This window comes from Hylobates moloch, unplaced genomic scaffold (assembly GCF_009828535.3).
Source record: "Hylobates moloch isolate HMO894 unplaced genomic scaffold, HMol_V3 SCAFFOLD_7, whole genome shotgun sequence".
Taxonomy (NCBI): domain Eukaryota; kingdom Metazoa; phylum Chordata; class Mammalia; order Primates; family Hylobatidae; genus Hylobates; species Hylobates moloch.
Window position 1 is genome coordinate 114,530,965 of NW_026652282.1, and position 26,408 is coordinate 114,557,372.

General features: G+C 42.4%; 1 protein-coding gene across 1 annotated transcript in view; it reads right to left on the reverse strand.

Moving 5' to 3' along the window:
- GPC3 (glypican 3) overlaps positions 1 to 23,908 on the reverse strand; it is a 478,961-nt gene extending 455,053 nt beyond the window's left edge. The window contains exon 1 of the mRNA XM_058441435.1: positions 23,589 to 23,908. Within this exon, the coding sequence (XP_058297418.1) occupies positions 23,589 to 23,763 (175 nt within the window). The 5' untranslated portion in view covers positions 23,764 to 23,908. The remainder of the gene's footprint in view (positions 1 to 23,588) is intronic.
- Positions 23,909 to 26,408: the final 2,500 nt, after the last annotated feature.

Genomic DNA, 26,408 nt, shown 5'->3' on the forward strand with positions numbered 1-26,408 from the left:
AACCTCCAAGCAAATGGAGTAAGGGCACAGGGGTGTGAAAGTGGGTGGCATCTTCAGGCACTGCCAAGGAACCTGGCAAGGCTAGAGGGAAAATTGAAGTGGTAGAGAGTGGCAGAAGCCAGATGACGAGGAGCTATGCGAACCCTGCTACAAGATGACTACTCGTTATCTTTGGACTGGATTCCCATGGGAAAGAATGTTTACGGGAGCGGGAGATGAACTCCAAAAGCTTTCTATCCATTGAATTCCCATGGAACTCTCCAGTCTTTATAAAGACACTTCTCACACTCTCTAAATTGCAACAAAGTTATATATGCATGCCTTATTTCCACTAGATTTAAGTTCCTTGAGGGAAGGACCCTTGACTGATTCATCTTTGTGTCTCAAGGGGCCCATTGTAGTTTGGGCTTGATGTTCTCCCCTTTCACTTGGAGGTAATGTCAGAACTTCAAGAGAGTTCAGTTTTAAAGGAACTGGGTCAGATTAATTGATGCTACTAGAGCAACTTTTAGAAAAGCGGAAGTATTCACACACATACACGCACATCATTGATTATTTAGATGAGGGGAAACACCCTAATAAAAAGAAAACTGGGTTGGAGAACAATGCCAGCTATGCTGGAGTTGGGATGCAGAATCTTTTAGTTTAGAATTCTGCCAGAGGGACTAAGCTAAGGTAATTTTCCTGCCTCCCCTAGTCACTTCTTCACTAATTGTTATTCTACTCAGATAAGTAGCTGAGCTCCTGTCTTTCAGGAGATGTATAATTTTTATTTTTCAGATACAATCTTTAAATATGCAGACCTGAGGCAGAGCTGATCATTTCAACACCCTAGGCCCAATCTAAGTGCTAGGTCCCTCCCCGACATGTATGAAATCATATCAGAGGGAAAAGAGCTCTTCCCTATCAAAGCTAAAATGTTATTATCTGCTCTGCTACCAAATCAGCTGTGTGACTTAATCAAGTGTGTTCCCAAATCTGGGCCTGTTTTCCTCAAAGGGATTGGACTAGCAAGTCTAAGTTTCCCAATTGTAGGGTAATCAATATTCACTGAGCCCATTCTCAACTGGGCATTGGGAGGACACAAAAGAAGCAAAGGACTTGCTTTTGCCCTTTTAGGAAGGCTTTGTCAATATCACTTGAATATACATGAATACGGATATGGGGCTAAGGCAAAGACCAACAAGTTGGCCTTTATAGCACTGTATCCCGAGTAATAACTACATGTCCTTTTACATATATGCCCCTGTATCTCCAGAGGCCAACTAATGGCAGATATCCTCCTGATGGATGGCATGCAGTGGCAAAGGGAAAAACTCTGAAATCAGACAGACCAGAATGTGAACCTCAACTTGGCCATCCACTTAGCTGTGTGATCTTAGGCAAGTTACTTAATCTCTGAGCCTCAGCTTCCTTACCTATAAAATGGAGACAATAACACCTACTCTCAAGGTGGTTGTGAGAATTAAATTAAACTCTTATTTAATGTTTTCCAAACACATGCCTCCATTTCCTGCTTCCCTGTTTCGCTCATGCTTTTCCTGTCTCTGGAGTGCTCTTTCCCTAGCTTCAGCTATTAAAATATTCTCATCCGTAAGGTCTCTCTCAAGTGTCTTTCATGTTTCTCCCCTCCCCTTCAAATGAACTCTGTGAGCTGTTATCTCTCAGAATTTTCAGTACATTTTGTACTTCTCTAACAATGTGTTTTGCAATCTAGGTTTTGTAGTCATTGGTATACCTTTCTTATCCCTACTATTAAGTTATAGGTTTCTGTGGGCAAGAGCTATATTTTGGCCATCTCTGTATTCCCTGACATCGCCTAGTGTCCAGTACATAGTACATACTCAATAAATGGTTGCTGAATTAATGAACAAATATTAGTCAACAATGACAGCCTACTTCCTATACGTAGTAATCTCCCTGTCTCTTGAGGCATTCAGGCATAATTTGGGTAGCAATATCATATACCACAGAATGGACTCCTACACTAGGTAGGAGGGAGGCTGAATCTGATGACCCCCGGGGTTCCTTTCTCTCTGTTTCCGTGAAGGCCACACTCTAACTCACTAATCTCTTGACACACCACAGTTGTCATTGGTATGCTCTGATAATGCATCAGAGGAGAGATGCCCCACAGCCATAAATGTTAGAATTGGTCTTTTTGTCATAAGCAAGTGTGACAGCATTTCTTCAGAGAATATCTCATCTATGAAAACTATATATTTACCACTTTGCATGCAAGTTGTACCTAAAACTCAGTATGCCTGAATCTAAAAAGGAAGGCTTTTGCTTCACAGATGTTTCTGGCTTCTAAAATTCCCTGTAGCTGATGGTTCAGCAAACCACAAAGACCAGGTGGAAAGCTGCAGTAGATTGCAAGTGCACCACTGCCTGGATCCTACAGATCCTGCAAAAAGGTTTTTCAGGTGCATAATAAGCAACAATTGCCTTCCCATGGCAAAAATGCTTAGAAAAATATTATATTTTTTCAGAAAAAAAAGTCCAACAAGAATGATGAGGTAAGACCTAAAGCCCATGGTGAAATGGCTTAACCAAAGTAGTAACTCACCAATGATGACACATGTAGACATTATTGGGCAGAAACATTTAGGTCAGGTAAAGGGGGAAAGAGTGTATTAGTTTCCTAGGGCTTCCATATCAAATTACCTCAAATTGGGTGGCTTAAAACAACTGAAATTTATTCTCTCACAGCTCTGGTGGCCAGAAGTAGATCTGTCTTGTTTCAGGCCTCTTCTTCTGATCCAGTGACTTGGGTAAGAGTCATTGTTTCAGACCTGTTTTTCTGATCTTGTTCAGAACTCTTCTGATCCAGTGCCTTGGGTAAGTCATTTTATTTCCCAGGTCCTCAATTTAACCATTTAAAAAATGAGTTAACAGTGGTTGCCACCCACATCCCCCTCAGGAAGCACACTGACATTTTTGACACTTTACAACTAACTTTAAGTCATTTTATTTCCCAGGTCCTCAATTTAACCATTTAAAAAATGAGTTAACAGTAGTTGCCACCCACATCCCTCTCAGGAAGCGCACTGACATTTCTGACACTTTACAACTAACTTTAAGATTTCTTCAAACAAGTTCCTCCTTACAGTAGAGAGTTCTGGCAAACTGGTATGATTCAGAAGGCCCCAGAAAGCTCTCCTCTATATGATGGGTTGATTGATGTCACCCCCCCACCCCCAACATATGTCCATGTCCTAATCCCTGGAACCTGCAAAGGTGACCTTATTTGGAAAAACGGGTCTTTGCAGATGTAATTAAGGATCAGGCTAGAGATCTTCCTCCAGCACAGGACAGAAGGAGTAGGGGGGGAGGGAGGCAACCCAGAACACCTGGATAGGACTCGACTGGAGAGGTGTCAATCCTCTTGGATTATCTAGGTGGATCCTAAATCCAAAGACAAGTGCCCTTATAAGAGACACACAGAGGAGAGACACAAAAAGAGTAAAAGGCCATGTGAGGATGGAGGCAGAGATTGGAACGATACAACCACAAACCAAAAAATGCCTGGAGCCACCAGAAGCCAGAAGAGGCAAGGAATGATTCTCTCTGAGAATCTATGAAGAGAGCACAGCCCTGCTGACCCATTGATCTTGGACTTCTGACCACAAGGGCTGTGAGAGAATAAATTTCAGTTGTTTTAGGCCACCCAATTTGAGGTAATTTGATATGGCAGCCCTAGGAAACTAATACACTCTCTTTCCTCCTCTACCCAACCTAAATGTTTCTGCCTAATAATATCTAAATGTTTCATCATTGGTGAGTTACTACTTTGGTTAAGGCATTTCATCAGGTGTTGTCTTCATGTATAGCACTCTGTGAGTAATGCCCTCATACCTCAGGGCTAAAGACTTTACTAGGAATCTTCCTCTAGCACAGGACAGAAGGAGTAGGGTGGAGACAGGCAACCCAGAACACCTGGATAGTACTGGAGAGGTGTTAAAAAGGAGTGAAAGATCAAGAAAAAGATAAACAGGGACCAAAACCAAATTTTCTGTAAGGTCAGCTTTGAAGAGGTAATATTAACAGAGGCCGAATATTACTTTAACAGCAACAGTCCCATATAATAAGAAGGAAAAAGACTTGCAGAAGCAAAAAATACTAATAATATTGTCTCCGTTGTTGGCCCATATTCCAGAAAGTCTGTTAGAAGAATGCTCAGGCCAATCTAAAAGCCTCATTCTCATTGCTCAAAGGCATTTCTTTTATTATGCTTACCAAATTAGGCATATTTTGAATACATGAAAAAAATTGTTTCAAGCTATTAGCAATTGAATAATCACAAAGGGAGCTAGGCAATAATGAAAGATGCAGATCAGTCTGGGCCTCCAGCACAACTCTGAATTTGGTATGAGCTTTTCTTCACATTCCCCCTGTCCTGGTCTTCAGCATTCCTGGAGATGTTGTTTAACAAGCTCCCAGGCAAATCTTTCCAATGCCCAATTGCCCTTACTGTTAAGATGCTTCTCCCAGCTCTAATGGCTAACTTAAATTTCAGTTTCAAGCCATTGCACTTTGTAATTACATTCTCAGCCACTGTAAATAATCCGTGCCCTCTATTATATCTTTCCCCTTTCCCTATGATAGGAACCTGTGGAAAAAGGAGTCAGTTGCCTTGTTAGTACAACATACACACTGCACCTGAGCAAAATGCAACCAAAAGAAAATCACTCACTCTTGATCCCCGAGTGAGAAGCGCTGTTATTGATCTTTTCCTTTTTCCCATTCTTCAGCTTATCCGAGTGTCTATACTAACGTGCTCTAGTGCTGTGGCATTTATGCCATCTTGGGGAATAGCTGTGTAAATGCTCCAGTAATTTTATACATCTTCAACATAGTGTTGTGTTAGAACTTGAGTATCTGAAGGACTGGGAAGGACAGATTTTCCTCCTCCTCCTCCTCCTACCCTCATGTAATGCGAATCAGAATCCTCACTAATTCGCCCTCCTTCTGCATGTTACTAAAGTCTAGACTTGGTGGCAACCCTTTTTTGTGGAAGAGATTTAATGGAGGAGAAAGTGCACAAGAGTAGAGTTGGCAAGCAAAGCACTGCAGAGCAACTATAAGAAACTTGGAGACACAAGAGTTCTTGGTAAGCTGACACTGGAAGCTAGAGGATATTGTTTCCAAAACACCCACACGTACATTAGTGAATTCACTTTTCTCTGAACCAAATGTTTCCTAAAATTGAGGGAAATATTAGGTTATGAATGCAACACATAAAAGACTTTTCAATGATGCTCAGTAATAACTTTTTCACTCCTTGCTTTCTTCAGGAGCTATGAAAAACACAAATAAATTATCCAAACAGGTGATTTGGAGATTTCCCTTCCATTCCTATGGTTTTACTGAAAAACTCAAAAACAGGTAAGAGTAACTTCATTCTCCCATCAAATCGTGGGTGATTCAGATACAGAGATCTCCAGATCCCAGCGTGGGCTCCAAGAGGTAGCACCAGGAAGGCTCTAGATCAAGCGGAATGAACCAAGCCTGGATCCAGAGTCTCCCTGTGGCTTGCCAGTCTTATATAACTTGTCTTCAGAAAACCACCAGCTCTTGAGAGGACAGCAGTTTGGTTCAGGAATATCTGCCTCATTTATTTTTTACGGTTTTTTGTTTTGTTTAGTTTGTTTTGTTTTGTTTTGTTTTGTTGAGATAAGGTTTTACTCCCATTGCCCAGGCTGGAGTGCAATGGTGCAATCTTGGCTCACTGCAACCTCCACCTCTCAAGCTCAAGCGATTCTCCCACCTCAGCCTCCCAAGTAACTGGGATTACAGGTGCACAGCACCCTGCCCAGCTAATTTTTTTTTTGTAGAGATGGGGGGTTTTGCCATGTTGCCCAGGCTGGTCTTGAACTCCTGAGCTCAAGCCATCTGCCCACCTCAGCCTCCCAAAGTGCTGGGTGGCATGAGCCACCATGTCCAGCCTGCTTTTTACTTTTTAAGGGAAAACTGAAAGGGAAATGGTGACACTATGAGGCCAATTGGCCCAAACTGTGCTGACCATGCATGTCTTAGGAGTGCTGGGTTCAAGGTAGCTGATGCTACACTGGGTTGAGGCAATGATGGAAACAGGTTGATACAATCATTGAGGCAGTTCAACTCAAAGGATGACCTTCACCAAACAGGAAAAGAAATACCTATAACCCCAGGCTGCTGGGCTGCCTTCGTGATGTAGCATTCCCACAGGTTCAAGCCACTGGTCTTCCCATTTCTTCCTCTTTCCCCCTCAACCAACGTGGGCACCACTTCATACATGGCCATCGTCTGTCTACATGTCTGCTTCTCCCACCAAGAGCAGGGAGAGGGGAGTATTTGAATTTGAATCCCTAGCATCTCGCACATACTGGGTTCTCAAAACTGATTTGAGGAGTAATTCCTACAAATGCTGAACCCATCACAAGAGTAATCGTTAGGAACATGGCTCTGGAACCAGACTAACTGGGTTTGATTGATTTCATAGCTATTTGATCTTGAACAAGTCATTAAACCTCTTTAAGTCTCAGTTTCCTCATCTGTAAAATGGGGGAAATAATGCTACCCACCTGGTAGTGCTGTTGTGAGGATTAAGTGGGATGTTGCCCATAAAGTGCTTAGCACAGTGCCTGGCTCAATAAATGTTAACGATTATTAGCACTGCCCCCATCACAGGTGCTCAATAAAAACTTGCTGAATTGAAGTCACACAGTGGGAATGACTAGCAGATGTGAAGGCGACCTGGGCTTTTTTTTTTTTTTTTTTTTTTTTTTTTTTGCTTTTTAGTTTTTCCCACCTCACTGCACTCACTGCACCAGATGACCTCTGTGAATGTTTTTTTGTTTGTTTTTGTTTTTTAAGAAGAGAAAGAGGATAGAATAGGGGATACTTAGGCTGCACTTTTGCACTGATACCCATTTTTCATTCAGGGCAGAAAACCAACTCTGGCAAAGTCAGGCACATGATTTTCTAAGAAATATGACAAGGCTATTAAAAACCCTAAATTAAAGTTGTATAATGAGCATGAATCTGAATACATTTATATGTCCTCTAGATCCAGTAATTCCAGTAACATCCTAATATATTTTTAAGTGTGTTTTTGCAACTGTGAGGAGACCAAGGCTCTAAAACAGCAGAATTTCTTCAGGGGTGGGGGTGGAGAGGCAACACACAATTGTCATGAAAATTAACCCCTGAAAATGCACAGGACTTTATTACCAAATGGATGCCTGAGGAGATTACTAGATTTTTAGGGTCTTTACTATAAAGAGAGCAACCTGCATGCCTGAAATAATTAAGAAGAGACTCGATTATCCAGTAAACTGAAATTTCAAACCACCCTGCTTACCTAAATGAGAAAAGCTGCTTAGACTAAAGCGTCATTACTTCTATTTAGACGAGCCTTAGCAAAGATATACAAGGAGCTAAAGAATGGGACCCCACATTCTTCCCTAAGCCACAACAATGCCTGTCTATGTAAATAGGATTTTCAATAACACAACAGAATCTGAAAAAAATGTTTTCATTATTGTCTCTGAAAACATGCAAATGCAGAAGATGAAAGTCAAGGGGCTTTCACTATGATGGGCACTGAATACCCTAAAATATTTATTCTATGTGAATCTGAGCCTGGATTCCAAGTGCATCTAAGAAACAGGCAATGAGGATTTCTCCTTTAAAAAAACATTTGAGTGCAATATGAGGAGGCATAAAGGTTTCTCTGACTCCACGGCAAGTTGAATGCATATGCAAAAAAACCCTCAGTTTAAAAAGAAATAAAAATAGTAGTAGATATCTATTTACCTTTATTTGGCAGCCCCTTCCAAAATCTGGGCCAAAATATAAATATCCTCACCTCCATCATCATCACTAGATGACAATCAAACACTCCTACATGACCACAACAACCTCCAGGCACAAACTAAAAGTTCATTAAAGAGTATATGAAGGCTATTTATAGAAGAACTAAACAAAGAAGGAAAGAACTATTAGCAAAATTAATTAGACGATTCATACTTTTGACAACTATTACTATTTGTTTGAACTCACGTGTCTAACTCCTTTACTGACAGGTATTGATGACTATAGCGATACCACATATCTAGAGTTTTAAACTGACCTTGTAGCTTTTTGGTTCAAGAACTCAGGTTTTGACCTGTACTCCGTATATCAGCCTTCCTGTTGCTGTTTAGGCAGCTGATAAGAGACAGAAATCCTTCTTGCTCATTAGGCCACTAGTTGCTGTTAAGCAAAGGGCTGGGGAGGGGCGTGCTCAGTGGCCCAAAGGAATGTGCCGGGCTCCACATAAAGCCAGCTCCGATTTGGGGTTAAGAATTTAACCTTAAAAGGCTGACAAGTCATAAATTTGCTTGAGGTTCATATATATGTGTGACTTTCACAGTTTATATTTCCTAGCCAGGACCCAAAGTCAAAACATGCCTCCTGATTAATGAATGGTACTAATTGTTATTCCTGACTTGAGAACATTAGTCTTTATCCATAATATTTTCTTAAAAAACACACAATCTCATACCTAAAACTCTCTGGCTTAAGGGAGTCTGGATAACCAGTTAGAAAAAAAAATAGGAAGAAGAATCTAATGTTATCTGTTACTTGGTGCTACTATTTTGGTAGTCAAGATTGACTCAAAGGCTTCCATTTAATTGTGTCCATCAAGCAAAGTGCAAAGGAATGTCCTCCAAATCTAAACATCTGAGATAAAGCAACTATCTGCGACTCTATGCAAAAAAGTGAGCTGGAGTTGGGGGGGTGGGAAGGTGGGGGGCAGGGCTGAAATGTCTTCAAGCACATTTTGTCTAACTTATCTTGTTAAATATTTATACATAAGTGCATAACCTAACAACCTTGGCCAAGCTTGGAAGAGATAATAGATACAGGACAAACAACAGAGCCCCATAAGTATAAAGACAAAGAGAAAAAATACCAAGGAATAGTCCAATTGGAATACAATCTCTAACCTGCAGTCAAAATTGAAACTGGGACAATAAAACCCCACAAGCAAAACAATGTCCCTGAAGTGTGATAACTTCATCAGGGAAAAGCAGGTTATAATTTGGTTAGCTTACAAGGTAGGTGTCAGTTCTAACCCACACAAGCACTGTTTCAAAGGGGCTCCCTTATCTTTAGAAAAAAGGAAAGCATTCAGTGTAAGAAAAGAGATTTCTAAGAACAAAAATGCAATTTTCATTTATTGAGAGTTATGACAAGGTGAGAGAGAATGTAAACTACATAGCAATGATCTGAGGTACACAAGTCAGGTCATCTAGCCTTGTTCTATCTGTATAGAAAGCTTTTTAAATACTCAGTTCTTACAAAATGGAATGTAAATTCATTGGTGTGTATTTTAGGAGTCTTCATTTTCAAACTAAAGAATAGAATTTTACAATATCCCAAGATAAGTAAACCAGGTACCCAAACAAAATATGTGGGCAGAAATTGAAAGCCTGTTTTCTCTCCATTGAGGACAGACAGAAGTGGAGAAGGCAGAGGAAAATGGAGGAAGAGAGAGGAGAGATGGAAATCAGAAGCTACAGGGAAAGGAAACACAGCTTAAAACTAAAATGCAGAGGAAAATATAAAACATTCCACTCATCTTTTTTTTAAGAGAAAACAAGAAACACAAAACCATTTAATAAATATAACAAACCATAAAGCACCTTCTGTTCTAAATTATAATCAGTTGAGAGAGGGTGTGAGGGTAGGAGGAAGGGGAAAAGGGAAGATGTGGAGAACAGTCCAACAGACAGAAGGAGGGCCCTCAGTAGCTTTAGAGGTATATTGAGCCCCAGGAGGGCTGTGATGAGAGCGCACAGAACATCCATTGTTCCCCTTAACTGTGAGTGTTAGAGTAACATAGGCTACTTCTTATCACTACTCTATGAAATGTTGAGGAGCTTTTCAAGAATCTTACCCATTTTACCCAGAATTATTAGTTGGTAGTAAATTTCATTACCACTAGGATCTAATTTGAAGATAAAACTGGATATTGTTGGGAAAAGACTCTGAATGATTGAATAAATGCTGGTTCCAACATCTCCTTCAAGCTTCGTAAATGAGGCAAACTTACACTCTCAAAGAACAAAGAAAAAGCAATCTGACAGCTTTTGAAGGCCAAAAAACCCTTCAGGCAACATTATTAAATTGACCCACAGCACTGAAGTTTTAAAGCCAAGAAATGACTTAGGTTTTAGAAATTAACACTTGTATAAAACCTTCAGAATACCATGGGGAAAATAAACCTTTATTTCTAAAATAAACTTTGAAGTTTGAAAACAAAGCAGAAAACCTGTTTCTGAAAACAGAAAGGACTATTTGAAACACTGAGCACAGTTCTTCCACAGCTCTTTGAAACTCTTCAACAGTTCCACTCTGACTTCTGGAGATGGCCAAGTAAGATATACCCCAGAATGCCAGCAAAAGAAAAAGTGGGAAACCATTAGTTCCCTATGGGAAGAGCCAAATGATCTCAGGAGATAGCTGCCTCTGGCCACATTAAATTAAGCCAAGGCCAAGACTAGAGGTTCTACCCATCTAAGGCAGCAAAGGCAGTACTTTCCAACTAGTTACAAATGATTAGCCACTGAGCAGAGATCCTGCTGGCTCTCCCTAGCCCATTCAATATCACATTCTCATTCATTGGCTCAGTCTGTTATACTTAAATATAAGGCATGCATGCCAAGGCCATAAGAGTGAGAGACATAATAGACAGAGGTAGACTTGCAAGATTTAGTCACTTAATTTGGGTGTGGGATGGGTAAAAGGAGAAATCAAAGACAATTTCAAGGTTTTGAGTTGGTGCCAGACAGAGATACCATCACCAGAAATATAGAACGTTAAGGAGAGGCAGGTTTGTGTGGATGGGAAAAGAAAATAATGGACTAATTTTTGGCTCTGTTGAAAATGAAGCACTGGCAGGACTTCCAGATGGACATGTCCAGCAGACAACTGGGAAATACTGAACTGAAGAGCAAGGAAGAGGTCAGGTTGAAAAGAGATATGGGAATCATTCAAAGAGCAAAGATAATGAAGTCATGGGAATGGATGTGGGAATAAGCAAAGAGAGAATGGAAAGGGCAAAAGACAAACACTACTGAGACACTTAATCTAAAATGTAGGAGGAAGAGGGCAAACAAGCAAAGACTGAAGCGAGTAGGAAGGGAACCCAGAGTATACAGTGTCATAGAAGCTGACAGAGTATGGGAATTTAAGTCAAATACTTTATATCCAGACTATATCCCTTCCTCTCATACTCCAGTAGGTATTGTGGAAACAGCATGAGCTATGGAGTAAGACAAACCTGGGTGAAAATTCCGGCTCCACCATTTACACAACTTTTGGGAAAGTAAACCTTTCTGAGCCTCAGTTTCCTCATCTGTAAAATGGAGTTGACACCACCTACCTTTCAGGTTTCCTGTGTTGATTAAATGAGAGGTTAAATATAAAGTAATTGACATATAGTAGGCACTCAGTAAAGGTTATTTTCCATAATCTTCCCTCGTGGTCCTTCTAAACTATTCCACCAACCTGAAAGTGGTGTCAAAAAATCGACTGGAATACAAGGAGTTTCAACCTTATGTTGAAAGAAACACTGATGAAGGCAATCTCTTAAACAACGGAGAAATGAAAGAAACCATTTATGCCAGAGAAACAGAAAATTATACAACCCTCCCCAGCCCCCAAACCAAAAAATAATACATCTCCATAGACACTTAGGAAAGATCAGCCCAATTACACAAGTATTCCTAGCATTTACTTGGAACCACATGTTTCAGAGACCAGCCATCAGGGCCAAGTCTGAAGCAGAATACAGACCAGAGCTCCAAAAGCTACACATTGTTACAGTTTTCATTCTTTACATTGGGAAAGTACTCTCCTGGGGGAGGGACAGAGGAGCCACCATGTTGGAACCACTAAAGTTGCTGGAACTCAGAAACTACAGACACTTTATGAGTGGTTGCATTGTGTGTACGTGAGATATATGAGGGCAAGGCTTTCACAAGACAAATGTAATATGTGATTGTGAAAGACCACCTACTGCTAAGAGTAACAGCTATTCAGCGTTTTTTTGTTTTTTTTTGTTTTTTGTTTTTTTTTTGAGACGAAGTCTCACTCTGTCATCCAGGCTGGAGTGCAGTGGCGTGATCTCAGCTCACTGCAACCTCTGCCTCCTGGGCTCAGGCAATCCTCCAACCTCAGCCTCCTGAGTCACAGAAACTACAGGTACATGCCACTATGCCCAGCTAATTTTTCTATTTTTTGAAGAGGCAGGGTTTCACTATGTTGCCCAGGCTGGTCTTGAACTCTTGGGCTCAATCAGTCCTCCCACCTTAGCCTTCAAAAGTGCTGGGATTACAGGTGTGAGCCACCATGTCCAGCCTTTCCATTTAAATAACATGCATAATTATTCATTATTACTATCAAGAATAATAGAAGTCTGATTCTTTGATTCTAATATATTCCTCTACATAGAGATGTGTGTGTATGCACGTGTGTGTGTTTGGTAGTACATTATCTTATTTGCAGAGTCTTGGATCATGACAACATATATTCATACTTTCTCTTAATCAAGAGGGTTCTTGAAGTCTTTGGCAGGCTTTTTTTTAAATCATCAGATGTTGGCAAAATACATTTTAATACATGTCACATGCAAAAGCCTGGAAAATATCATCCACACTCACGACTTCCAACTTAAGCCTATATGCTGATGAGTCCCAACTATGTGCTTCTCCTTAACTCCAGAAGAATATATACACTCTTTCCCAGTGAACTCATCTGTTCCCAGGGCTTCAATTACCATCTATATGCTGATAATTTCCAAGTATATATCTCCATCCCTGATTTCTCCCTCTTTTGTAATCCAAAACGCAACTTGAACTACCTAGCAGACATTTTCTACCTCCATCATCAAAGGACCTTTCAAACTCAATCTGTTTGAAACCACACTGATTATTTCAGCCCTTAAAAACATGTTCCTCCTATATTTCAAGCACACTCATTTGTTCAACAAATATTTACCAAGCACCTATTATGTGCCACAGCACCACCACCCAGAAAAACCAAAAGTTCTAGATTCTCCATTCTGTCCTCATATCCAGTCACTGAGTCATGTCTATTCTACTCCCTCTATTCTCTCAAGTTTAGCTTTTATTCTCCTACTTATGGTACCCTGCCCTATCACCTGTGTTACTAACACTCCCTGCCACCGCTCACTCTCCAGTCATCCTCCAATTGAATAATGTTTCCCTTCTTAAAATGTTTTCAAGGCTCCTTATCATCTTTGGGTATAACCCAAACTCCTCAGCATTTCCTATTTTTCTAATTCATCTTCCCTCCACTTCCACATCTGTGCTCCAAGAAATCCCAACTATTCCAGTCCAACAAATGTGTCATGTGTCATTTTGCCTCTTAACTCTGTACCTTTGTACATGCCTTACATGATAGCCCCCTCTTTTTTTTTTTTTTTTTTTTTTTGAAACAGAGTCTCTCTCTGCCACCCAGGCTGGAGTGCGGTGGTATGATGGTAGCTCACTGCAGCCTTGAACTCAGCCCTCTTAAGACAACTAGGCAAATTCCTCCATAGTTCAAGAGCCCTCAGGCCTCCACATGGTGCCCAGCTCTATGGCAGGCCACAGTCATGCTGCCTTGGCATCTATGTTTTTCCTTGCCCGGATCCCTCTTTAGGCAGGGAGCTCCTTGCTGGCAGTGGTTTTATCTTGTTCATCAGCTCCTAGCTCAGTACCTGGCATAATATCAGTGCTCAATAAATGTTGGTTGAAGTAAGAATAAATTTTAAAAACTTTTAAATATTTATGCAGAAACGGCATATAAAGTTCATTGAGTTCCTTTTCTGCACATTTCTGTCTGTTTTCCAAAACAGGTAACTGTGGTCCTCAGTGCAATCACTCCATGAAGCCTAACCTGGAAACTGCTTCTTGGGTCACATTCTCATTTCTATGGTGCTCAACATGCAAAGCTGCCAGTGCTAGAAGTAGTTCTCCAAAGTGGGCCAAATTAGCATTATTGGTGACTGTCACTACTTAACAAGGATAACATCTGTGTACTTGGGGAAATGATGGAACTTGATTTTAAGAGTGGTAGCTCTAAGATATCAGTGACGATTAGCTCTGCTACAATTTCAGGCCAATCCAACTGAAAATGGTTTACTCAATCTCTGAAAGCTGTACCCACTAGCTCTCCCCCAGAAAAATTAGGCTTAGTCTCTAGATTATTAAAGGCATAAAGATGTAGGGATATTATATGTGTGTATATGAGTGTACAAATATGTGTGTGTATGTGTGCTGGAACCAGGCAGGTTGCTGGAAGTCAGAAGTGACAGACACTTTATGAGTGGTTGCCTTGCGTGTACATGAGATATATGAAAGCAAGGCTTTCATAAGACAAATGTAAGGTATGACTGTGAAATACCACCTACTACTTAGAGTAACAATTAACTTTCAGTTTAAATAACAGAAATATTTATTAATTATTGCTGTCTAAATAATAGAAATCATTCTATACATACATAAAATCCATGAATATAAATATATAAAACATATCCAAATACCACATTTAGGTAAAGCTATAGTTAAAAAATATTTCTTTACTTGTCACCTCTTCTTCAATCATAAGTTTTAAAGAGGGGCAACTCTCCAGGAGCAAAATTGGCTCACACCTGAAATCCCAGCACTTTGGGAGGCCGAGGCAGGCAGATCACCTGAGGTCAGGAGTTCGAAACCAGCCTGGCAAATGTAGTGAAACGCCATCTCTACTAAAAATACAAAAATTAGCCAGGTGTGGTGGTGGGCACCTGTAATCCCAGCTACTCCGGTAGCTGAGGCAGTAGAATCTCTTGAACCTGGGAAGCGGAGGTTGCACTGAGCCGAGATTGTGCCACCACACTCCAGCTCAGGCAACAGTGCAAGACTCTGTCTCAAAAAATAATAATAATAATACACAAATAAATAAAAGAGGGGCAACAAGGCTCCCAGGGCCAAAGAGAATAAATAAATATGCTTCAAATTCACCGCCCCTTCTCTCTCTGCTGCAAATTAGTTTAGACAATGATACATTCAATCAATGTTCTATAGTTATATGCCACCCCAGGATCTCACTGGACACTGGTCAAGCTCTCTAGACTATGTCTTTAGGTGTTTATTCTTACATTCATTCCAACTAATTAATCAATTCCATTAAAAACTCTGTACAAGGCACTCTACTCACCACTCTAGAGGGTATCATGATGAATCAAACATGGTTCCTGCATTCAATAAGCATAAGGTCTGGAAGAGGCCATGAATAAGCTACGTATTTCAAAAAACATGGATAATAAGTGAGAAGTACAGATAAAGTATTTATCTGAACCAAATGCAATTGGGATATCCTTCTGTATTCTCTCTGCACACATGCAAATTTCCATACTCAAATATTTTCCAATCCTTTCCATATGTCGTGTGCCAGCTAACTTTCTAATATACACCAAGTGAAGGCTTTTAAACTCCTCCCTATATCTGTCACTCTAACTCTTTCTCCCTTCACCATGTTTCCATCAGCTTCAATCATTCAAACCAAAGTTTGACAAAGAGCAATGAAGAATCCCAGGGTGACATGATACACACTGTAAGTACTGATATGCAGGGTTTGGGAGAGAGGGAGCAGAGCCATAATTAAGGAGAAGAGTATGCAAATAGAATTCTGCTTTTTATTTTCAAATGAACATCATCCCTTCGTTTTTTATCCTTTTTCCTACTTGGGCCTCTATTTGAATATTTGAAAGAACTTCCCATCAACTTTCAATTAGTTTACCTAGGCAACTAATTGAAAGTTTGGCCTAATGCAGACAGAAATTAAGAGAACTCTCATGCGGCCCTTTATCCTACCCAAATGAAATTTCCATGGCTGAAAATCCACTTTGGATTATATCATTTTTAAAATTTTATTTCTTTATTTTTGAGACGGAGTCTTCCTCTGTCACCCAGGCTGGAGTACAGTGGTATGATCTCAGCTCACTGCAACCTCTGCCTCCCAGGTTCAAGCGATTCTCCTGCCTCAGCCTCCTCAGTAGCTGGGATTACAGGTATGTACCATCATGTCCAGCTAATTTTTGTATTTTTAGTAGAGATGGGGTTTCGCCATGCTGGCCAGGCTGATCTGGAACTCTTGGCCTCAAGCAATCCCCCTGCCTCGGCCTACCAAAGTGTTGGGATTACAGGTATGAGACACCATGCCCAGCCTGGATTATGTCCTTTTAAATGTACATTTATGAAGCTTGATGCCTTAGGTAAGAAATGCCAAACACTGAGGAAAAACTTACATACATTCAGTGTATGTTTCCGTAACTGGCACCAAGTTGCATTATTTTCACAAACCTAAATACCACAGATCTGTAAGGTAAAGATAAGCATATGCATTTATACATACGTGTATAATATATCTTCAATTTGTCTTGAAATTACTTATAATATCCTTATAAACCAGCACAAAATACTTACCTCTTATAAGATTTAACTAGTCTACTTCTTCCAGAGAGTTATAGTATAGCCAAATGAATTAAACTAATATCCTTTATCACTTACCTATAGAAAACAAATGAATTTTTGACCTAAAAAAAACTGGTTACTTTTTTAGAAACCTTAGTATATTGGTAAAAATAAATCAACTACTTAAATATTGGCTTTATGGGCCGGGCGCAGTGGCTCACGCTTGTAATCCCAGCACTTTGGGAGGCCGAGGCGGGCGGATCACGAGGTCAGGAGATTGAGACCACGGTGAAACACCGTATCTACTAAAAATACAAAAAAATTAGCCGGGCGTGGTGGCGGGCGCCTGTAGTCCCAGCTACTAGGAGAGGCTGAGGCAGGAGAATGGCGTGAACCCGGGAGGCGGAGCTTGCAGTGAGCCGAGATCGCGCCACTGCACTCCAGCCTGGGTGATAGAGCGAGACTCCGTCTCAAAAAAAAAAAAAAAAAAAAAAATTGGCTTTATGGAAATTTTATGTTTGCAATACATTTCTAACTCCATTCATTCATTCAGTCTGTAAATATATATTGAGTACCTATTATTTGTACCCTGTACTGTGCTAGACACTGGGATACAAAGATGAATAAGATATAGCCGCTAACCTCAAGATGATCACAGTCTAGTAGGGAAGATATCATTAGAAACATGAACTTCAAAGTTGCCATAATGGGGACTTCTAATTTTCCAGTAATAAGCTCAGTTGCAAAAGGCAGACAAAAAGGCCATGTAAAATTTTACTCTAAAGTTGTACCTTCTCCTGGATTTATAAGGAATAAATATATGCTTCATTGTGGAAATTTTGAAAAACACAGAATATTTTCAAAAACATCACTTCTACTGGGACATGTACAGTTTTCAGCTTTCAGGTGGCTGGACGGTGGAAGTTTCTTTTATAATAGCTTTTGACTTCACTTCTTATTGCCACTTCCACTTGTATTTTATCTCCTTCCTATCAATTATTTATCAATATAAGCCTATTAAGTATGCTTCAAAGAGCTTAGTAGATTTACTAATCTAGCATATAAATACAATTTCAGCTACTAGAAGTAATTAACTGTTCGGAACACTAGCAATGCATTTTGGTCATAACATTGACTTCCTTTTATTCATGAGGAAAAATACAAACTCTCAAATTAGGCTTTGTCCAGCTACACACAAAAAGAGGGAAAAGTGAAAATGCCTCTCTTAGTAATCAATCTTGATTCATTTTTTTTAAATTGCAAACAAGTATTTCTAATAATTAACACTTGGCTAACTGATTTTGAATTGCCCTAATTAGAAGTACAGAACTAAATCTTCTTTACTTTGTATATTCAACAAGATACTCAAGTAAGGCTACAATGTTCCAATGAGCATTCTCACCACCACCCCCCAATACACATAGCATTTCAAAACATGCATTTTCTCTGCTAATATACCCACCTTCACCTTGATTTTTGAACAGCATTCTCCCTGTCATTATGTCTCAGAATGTAAATTCCCATTACTTTATGCTGTCTCTAAAGCCAGTCTGGGGCCTGTAACTTGGATTCTATTTTCTGATGCTCATTTCCTAATGGAGTGCCAGGGATCCTGTTTCAAGCCAGACAATTTGCTAAATATGGGCAGATGAGTGGGAGATTTTTCTGCCCACACTGTCCCTTAGATTGTAGATTACCAAAAACATCTAACCCATTTACAAGATTGGCTAGGACTGAATAGATATTGGCTCCTGGAATAGGCTCTTGAATTGAGTCTGTACACGAAATTCTGATCCCAGTTTACAAAAACCTGTGAGGTACTTCAACAGGTCCATGCATGTGTTATATAGCTCAACTACCAAATATGGTAATATCAACCTTAGCAAGAAAGGTCTAGCTGACATTAAATCAAAGAGGGCTTGATTTAAGAGATGTCCTACAATTTACGTGCTGTAATAATTGTTGATCGTTAATGATACTAAGCCAGTCATAACAATGCTGCTAATTTCAATTTGTTATTTGGGTACTCAAAATTTAATAAGCCCTGCTGATGGTAAGAGTTGCCAGCTAACTGAGGTAAGCCTGCATCTGTCTCCAGCCAAAATATATGTAGGCTGAAAAGTTTTGTCCACATGCCCCAAAAATGTATCGTAACAATTTGGACTTAGGCTTTTAAAATATGTAAGATGACATATGGCTTAAGAAAGTATGTGAGAGTTCATAGGGAATACGTAATGATATAGAAATTCTGTTTTTGTAAATTATTTACTAAATGCTGTATGGCCTTGTGCTTGAAACTGCTCAAATGCAGTGCTTTCCCTTTAAGAGGCTTATAATCTAAAACATACAAATAACCATATGTAGAAAAAAAGCTAGAGATCAGAGTAAAGGGAAGCATTCACAAAAAAATGTACAAATTCAGCATGCCAGAACTTTTCAGTTGAGCAACATGATCCCCAGTGAAATTCTTTCCAAATGATGTATCGTGTGCACAAGTTATAAGTGATTATCTTCAATTTTCTTAGAAATGAGTAATAAGATAACTCTTAAGACCCATGCTTTTGTATATGCATCAAACACTGAAGTTGGCGTGGTCATTGATAGCTGTCATTTAGGGAGAAAACATATTTTCTGTCTTGTCTCATACCAGACAAATCCAGGACTCTTTTCTCCCAGATCGGTAATAAGCCGCCTTTTTCTAGGCTACAGTGAACAGCAAACATTGCAACTCTAAAGATGGAAGTAGCAGAATGCTCAAAAATATTGCATCAAAATATTGGATACAACCTACCAGCCCATAAGAAAAAAACACATTGCAAAACTGACACCATCTGCGTCATTTAGCATCCATCAAAATTCTTCTTATGTCTGTATTTCCTAATGCTTCCAAAGTGGAATTTGCTCCAAGAATTAAGAAACTCTTTTTAAGATGGCGGCCCTATTAAGAGACTTCTCCCTATCTCCCACTTCATCTCTTCAGTTATTTTCCCTTGCCCAGGCTGGCTATTGTGACCATTTCAGCCAATTTCCTGGAGGTATTTTCTAGCCCTTTTCACCCTTTTTAATCCTACAAGTTTCCTGGGAAGCCTGTTTACTTGTATGCTTCCCCACTAGACTGTGAGCTCCTTGACAAAAGGGATTGCGTCTCACTCCTCTCTGCACCCCCAGCACCTATTACAGAGGCTGCCAAGGAGTTGGCAGTGTTTGACTCCTTTCAGCCCAAGGTGCCCCACCAATCATCAGCCATGTCCTCCATCAGATTGATGCCTCCCTCTAAGCACAGCTTGGTATCAGTATCAGGATTCGCGTACTATTCAGACCACATTTGAAAGAATTCTCTAACTGTTCCAAGTTAGCACACAATACAAAGTTTTTTGTATTGTTCAAAGTTTCAAAGTTTCAACAAATCACCTGGTCACCCAAATGTCTAGTGCAATCTCAGAAGAGAGAAAACTCTTCCACACCTCACTTATTATTCTCTCTCTGGACATTAGGACTGCTAACTGCTTCAAACTAATTGGGGAACTGCAGCTGGCAACCCAGATACGGAGGCTAGTTCTCACAGTAAAAACAACAACAAATACCAAACTCTCTCTTTGTTTCAAGCACGTTGCTTTTTATTTTTATGTTGTTTCATCTATTTCAAGAAACTCCAAGTCAATTTTGGCTGTTCAAGACTGCCTTTTACCCATACAGGCATTTGGCCTTCTGGATTGGTTCTCGCACTTTCCAAGGCCTTCCAAGGCAAGATCCCTCAATCTTTTGGGAGTTGCAACACTACCACGGTTTGTTTGATTTTCTCATTTCCATCCATCCCTTACGCTACCCCCCTCCCCCGACAAAAGTGGTGTATGGCATTCATAAAGTGAATTACACTTGATTTTTGTTTAGAGGAATTTTTTTCCAGACTTCTGTAACATTCCCTTGAGACAATTGGAAACATCATTGTCTGATTACTAGCTCACTTTCCTTGCCTAAAATTGTATCCATTCTTGATTGCGCCTGTGGGTAGGTTAAGCAAAACAAAATAAACATCTAGACTTATGAGCTCATTGGCTTTTTTCTGAATTTTTCTAAATTAAATAAGGGCAAAAGAGCTGTACTGAAAGTCAGTTATATGGATTTTTCTGCCAAATGCTAACTCTGTGCGCCTGGTTTCCATCTGTGGTGCTTTCCAAGTTACAAATCCTTAAAAAAAATAAGTGGGGTATGAAGAGATCTATGGATTTTGGGGACATGCTATTTAGAACTGCTATCCTGTGACTTGAACACTCCAAAAGAAATGGGAACATGAGATTGTAAGGCTTTAGATCAGCTTTGTGGAAGTCTAGTGTAGTCCTTCAGCACCAGTGATTTATTTTTTAGGCTGGCTGATCTCAAATGCCATTTAGTCTCATCCATATTAGCATAAGAAATGTACCTTATTCAGGCTAACCCAATTCTGCTAATGGCCGAAGTTAGCAGTCAATCCCAAATGCTCCCCCTAAGTGAAACAGGACATTCTTGAGGATTTCTCCTTACTGTGACTGAATCTCATTTGATCTGGGACAAAGAAAGCTTTAATGCAGTTAATATAGTGCAGCAGGCAAACTGAACATGGCTTAAAATATGGATGCAGATGGGGGAAAGTCAAGCAGTCATCATGATGGTTCATAACTATCAAATAATTTTCAGCTCTCTTTCAATTTCCAACCACTGAACGACAGCAGCAAATTATACACTTATTCACTTTGAAATTATACACTTACCATTGTATTTAGTCTGCCATTATTGTCTCTTCCCTAAAATACTGATGAGCTCTTTCCACACACGAACATTAGGATTTTCACGTTTTCCATATCTACAGTGACCATATTTGTCCCACTAAAATTCAGGACACACAGTTTCATGCCAGGACAGAGTATTAGAAACCTGCACTGCCCCCGGAAAATCCAGGATATATAATGGTAGCTGTATGGGGATCACCATATTTGAAGTTTGGCTTGGCTCCAGTGTAAGTCAGGACAGTGCCTACCTTGTAGAAGATGCTCAACAGTGTTTGTGTTTGTTAAATAGAACTAAAGCAGGGAATGTTGGGTTTATATGATGAAAAACCTTGAAAAGTGATTTCTCCTATAGAGTTTGTGAAATAGTAGAGGAAAATGAAAAATCTTTATTACAAGTCCCTCTTCTCTATAAGTGTATGGCCATCCCTAGGCCTCAAGGGAGGGAAGGAGCCCAGGCCAAATCTCATACACACAGTGTGTGGGCCCTCCCAATACTTTTATACAGATGCTGCAAAGAGGCAGGCAGCCAGAGAGCTGGGGGAGAGCAAGGGAGGGCGAGTGCCTGCAGGAGTGTGTGTGTAGAGGGGGTTTGCTAAATGACTATCTGTGCTTTCTTCTGGCCTTTTTCTTCTTTTGGGCACCACTTTTACCTCCTGGCTTCGAATCAGCCAAATGTGGCCCCAACCCCAACCCTGGACCCATTCATCTTGTGGGGGCTCAGCCTGTGAGCACCAATTTTTACACTACCAACAAAAGCATGTTCTCTAGCCTTAACAATCTAATTACCATGGCACTTCCAGGGGAGAGATATTCGCCAGTTGTTTCAGTTCTGCGGAACTGATTCATAGGTTGCCCCTTACAGCTCCTGCACATGCCCACGTGGTACATTATTAACACTTAACAGGGGATGAGGTTGTTCGACCCTCCCTTAGAGCGAAATCCTGCAAAGCAATATTTAACATAAGCGCAAATGCATTTCAGTCACCAAAAAGGGTGACCAATTACCTTTGCAACTAAACAGCAGGCTCACTCGGCTCTTTTCATCAACCTAAAGAAAAGGCTGAGGGCGCGCTGGCTGCCTAGGTAACCTCCTACCAGTGAACGCTGGCTGGCAGCGCCCACGGGGCGCGCATCCGCATTCACAACTTGGTCCAACCATCGGGCCTGCCTCCATGACTTGTTGAGAGCCACCAGCCAAGTTTTGGCTAGGGCTGCTCCCCGATCCCTCGGAAGCGCGGGACGCGCGCCTCACTGGATGCCTGAGTTGAGAAGAGACCCTGGAGGCCACAAACGTCTCACGGTTACGGAATACAACTGGCCGTTTCTTCTCAGTGTCCCCCTGACAAATTAACCTGTTTGAAACCGACTCTTCTTGTCCGCATTGTCAGTGTAGCAATTTGGTCTAATTGGATTCTAAGGCGGGCGTTAGGAGCCCAACCGCTGGACAGTCAATCACGCAGGGCCATTAATATTCATCTGTTGACAGCGGCAGCCCTCGGCTAATGTTAAAATACCTCGTTACGGCACGATCTGATTGTGCAGAACAAAAGGCAGGCGTTCAGAAACTTTCCTCCACCTAAAATCATCTCCCCTTTAGGATCCCGCCTGTCAAGAAGGCAGATGAATTTGGGAGGGGGAGGAGTTAAATATCTTTGGACTCCTGCTCCCTGGGCCAGCAGCACCGGTTCTAAAGCGATTTCGCTAACCTATATAAGGGATGCTGTTTTGAAGGAAAAGGTTCAGTCTCCTCATTTTGGGGATCCTCTTACTCAAAAGTTTGCCTCAGTGTGTCTTCACCCGCCACTGCAGATTCAGAAATCTGTCCTCAACTTTGCTTGCACTTGGGCCCGTGAGCTTAGGAAACCCAGGCTGGGTAAAGGAGGTGGGGGGCACGTTGGGGAAAGGATGGCTGGAGCTGTGGTCCAGCTAAGGCTGAAATTCTGACACGTATGTGCGAGCAAGGATAGCAAATTCATGAGGCACCAGCTCGGCTGTGGGGCGCCAGTTCGCAGAGACCCGGGAAAATAGCTCCCACCTTCTCGCCCTTCCAAAAAACGGGCGCTCACGAGAAGGCGATCCCCACGGTTCCTCCCGCTCACACCTTCCCTGACAGCAGCGTGAGACTGGGGGATGTGGGCTCCGTCCACACACACCCTCTCTCCCTCCCTCAGTAGATCCAGCCAGGCCCCAGGCACACCGACCACTCCCAAGTGCCCAGCTGCAGGGCGCACGACTACAGCCCGGCGGGGCTAGCACGCTCAGGGTACAGCCACCACGAGCGCCTTGCTCCCCGCTGGGCGCTAGTAACGCTCAAAGGACCCCTCCTCACCTGGCACAGGAGTTTCGGGCACCCACTTGAGTCCGGGCTGCAGTCTCTGGAAGAAGGAGCGGACTTGGTGACAGGTGGCGTCCGGCGGCGGCGGCGGGGGCTGCGCCTGTCCCGGGAAGTCCAAGCTGAGCAGCATCGCCACCACCAAGCACGCGGTGCGCACGGTCCCGGCCATCCTGCTTCGCAGGGAGCTAGGAGAGCGCGGGAGAGTGGCAGCCGGAGCGAGAGCAGTCCCAGGACTCGGCAAGCCTGGCAGTGGCCCTGAGGAGCAAGAGACGTGCTGCTACCCAGCCGCTGCAAAAGTTTCCTCGCAGCTACCTGGGCGCTGGGCGAGGGCGGGAACCGCTTGGCGGCGCGGGGCAGGGCGGGGCTGACTGGGGTGGGGCGGGGCGAGGAGGGACGGGGCGGGGCGAGGCGAGCCGCGCGGCCAGGGGGCGGTGGCGGTTGTGCGGCCGGTAGCCGGCGGGGTGCGGGGGCGCGGCGTGGAGCGCGGCGGGGGCCACTGGGGCACCGCGGCGCGGGGACCGGGCGAAGGCAGTGCGAGAGGAGTGTGCGGAGCGCGCGTGGTGGCTCCCGGCAGCGGAGCCCAGCTGCCCGCTCGCTGCCGCTCTACACAGGGCGCTCTGGCATAACTACTGCAGAGGGGCTGCAGGCTCGAGCGCGCTGATTGGCTTCCCAGCAGCCGTCCGCTCTGACTGGCTCTGGGAGAAGTTCCCCAGCCTCACTCCTCCTTCCCGCCGCTCATTGGCCTACAGCCTGGAGGGCTTTTCCTTTAGGATTTTTGCCTCCTTTTCATCCTTCCTGGGGGCAGGTGGGGGTCCCTGACTTAGGTCCCCCTCCGCTTCGCCACAGGCCTTCTTTCAGCTTGTGCCAGCTCTTTCCTGGCCACCAGAGCCACACAAGGTATTCCTTCACACAAAATCCACCTCCTCATTCTACTCTCTGAGGAGCTTCCCGCGAACCGTTTTCCTAACGCAGCTCTGACCGGGTTCTCAAAGCCAACCTGCAAATAGTCACGTTCAGGGACAGCCAGGGACCGCTGGGCTTTTCACAGCCTGCCTTACCTTTGAATATTGTATCTTAAAAGTCTGAAAGCCCCTGTGGCTTGCTAGATTTGATTCAAAGCACCTGATTCTGGGGCATTAAAAGAAAATCTACTGCACGACAGTCCCAGGTGGCCCTTCAAGAGGCAAAGCCTAACTGGTTACAACGAAATAACCAGGGGCTTAAAGCCAGCCTAACTCATTAGAAAATCATTACACAGCAAATTTATTGAGCCAAAGCTAGCCTATTTCATAGATGGAGTAGAAGGCTATTTGAAAGGTATCCTACACCCAAATCCCACCTCTCCTGCTTAGATTTCACCATTAGAAATCCAGTTCTTTAGGCCAGGCGCGGTGGCTCACGCCTGTAATCCCAGCACTTTGGGAAGCCGAGGCGGGTGGATCATGAGGTCAGGCGTTCGAGACCAGCCTGGCCAAGAGGTGAAACCCCGTCTCTACTAAAAATACAAAAAATTAGCTGGGCGCGGTGGCAGGTGCCTGTAATCCCAGCTACTCGGGAGGCTGAGACAGGAGAATCGCTTGAACTCAGAGGGCAGAGGTTGCAGTGAGCTGAGATCGCACTACTGCACTCCAGGCTGGGCGACAGAGTGAGACTCTGTCTCAAAAAAAAAAAAGAAATCCAGTTCTTTGAGAATGAAATATCTCTCCGAGGAAGAATGCATTTAGTCATTACCTATATGCTGCTAAGTAGGGATCTTTAGCGTGGATTCTTTTCATGATCCTCCACACCCTAGTCCAGTAGAGAACTCAGTAAGTATTTGTATGATGAAATTACTTAACACCTCAGCATGAATTAGTTTGTCATCTGATGGTTTTGTTTCCCACCTAGGTGAAAGTAGGTTTTGAGGGAGAACCTCAGCACCGGGAAATTGTCTGGGGTGTGCAAGGTCCAGGGAGAGGAGGTTGTGTTCCAGGACCCATGGACTGAGAAGGGAGACAAAGAGAAGGGGGTGGGGGGGAAGTTCATTCATCCATTTATTCATTCGGTAACAAATATTTGAACTCCTACTGTGTTCCAGGCACTGTAGATTACAAACAGACAATGAGGATACAAAGATTAACCAACCCGTGGTACCTGACCTCAAAGAACTGCAAACTAATGGGGAAAACAACCAAGTTAACCCACTGTGTGAATGCTAAGATGAAGTTCTAAGGGGTGAGGGGGGGATCGGAGAAAGCGTGCCAGAGGAGATGATATCCTAAACTCAGACCAGTAGGAGTTTAGGTGAGACAAGCAGATGGAGAGAAGGGTGCTGAGGCAAAGAAAGCAGTGTAAACAAAGACACTGAGGGGAGAGGGCTTGGCATGGCCCAGTTGGAAGGTGGGAGGTGCAAGTAATGATTTCAGGTTGCGGAGTTGGAAGAGCTAAGGTGAGAGAGGTAAGCAAGGGCCAGATTATGCAGTCTTGAAGCCACGTGGAGGAGCCTGGGGAACCACTTAAGGAAATTTTCAGCACAGGGGGTAGCCATGATCGTATTTGCCTGATTAAAAGATCTCTCCAGCAGCACTGTGGAGAATGGATTGGAGAAGGAAAAAGATTGGAAGCAAGGAGACCAGTTAAGAGGCTGTGAAAATAATCCAGACAAATGATAAAGTCCTATAGCAGAGAAGATTTGGAAATGGAAGAAATTACTGGAGATATTTAGCATATAGAGTTAAAAGGGCATAGTGACCTAGTCGATATGGGGGATGGGAGAGAAGGAGTCAAGGACGGAGGGCTCATTCACTCTTTTTTCAACAAACATTTGAGTGCCGC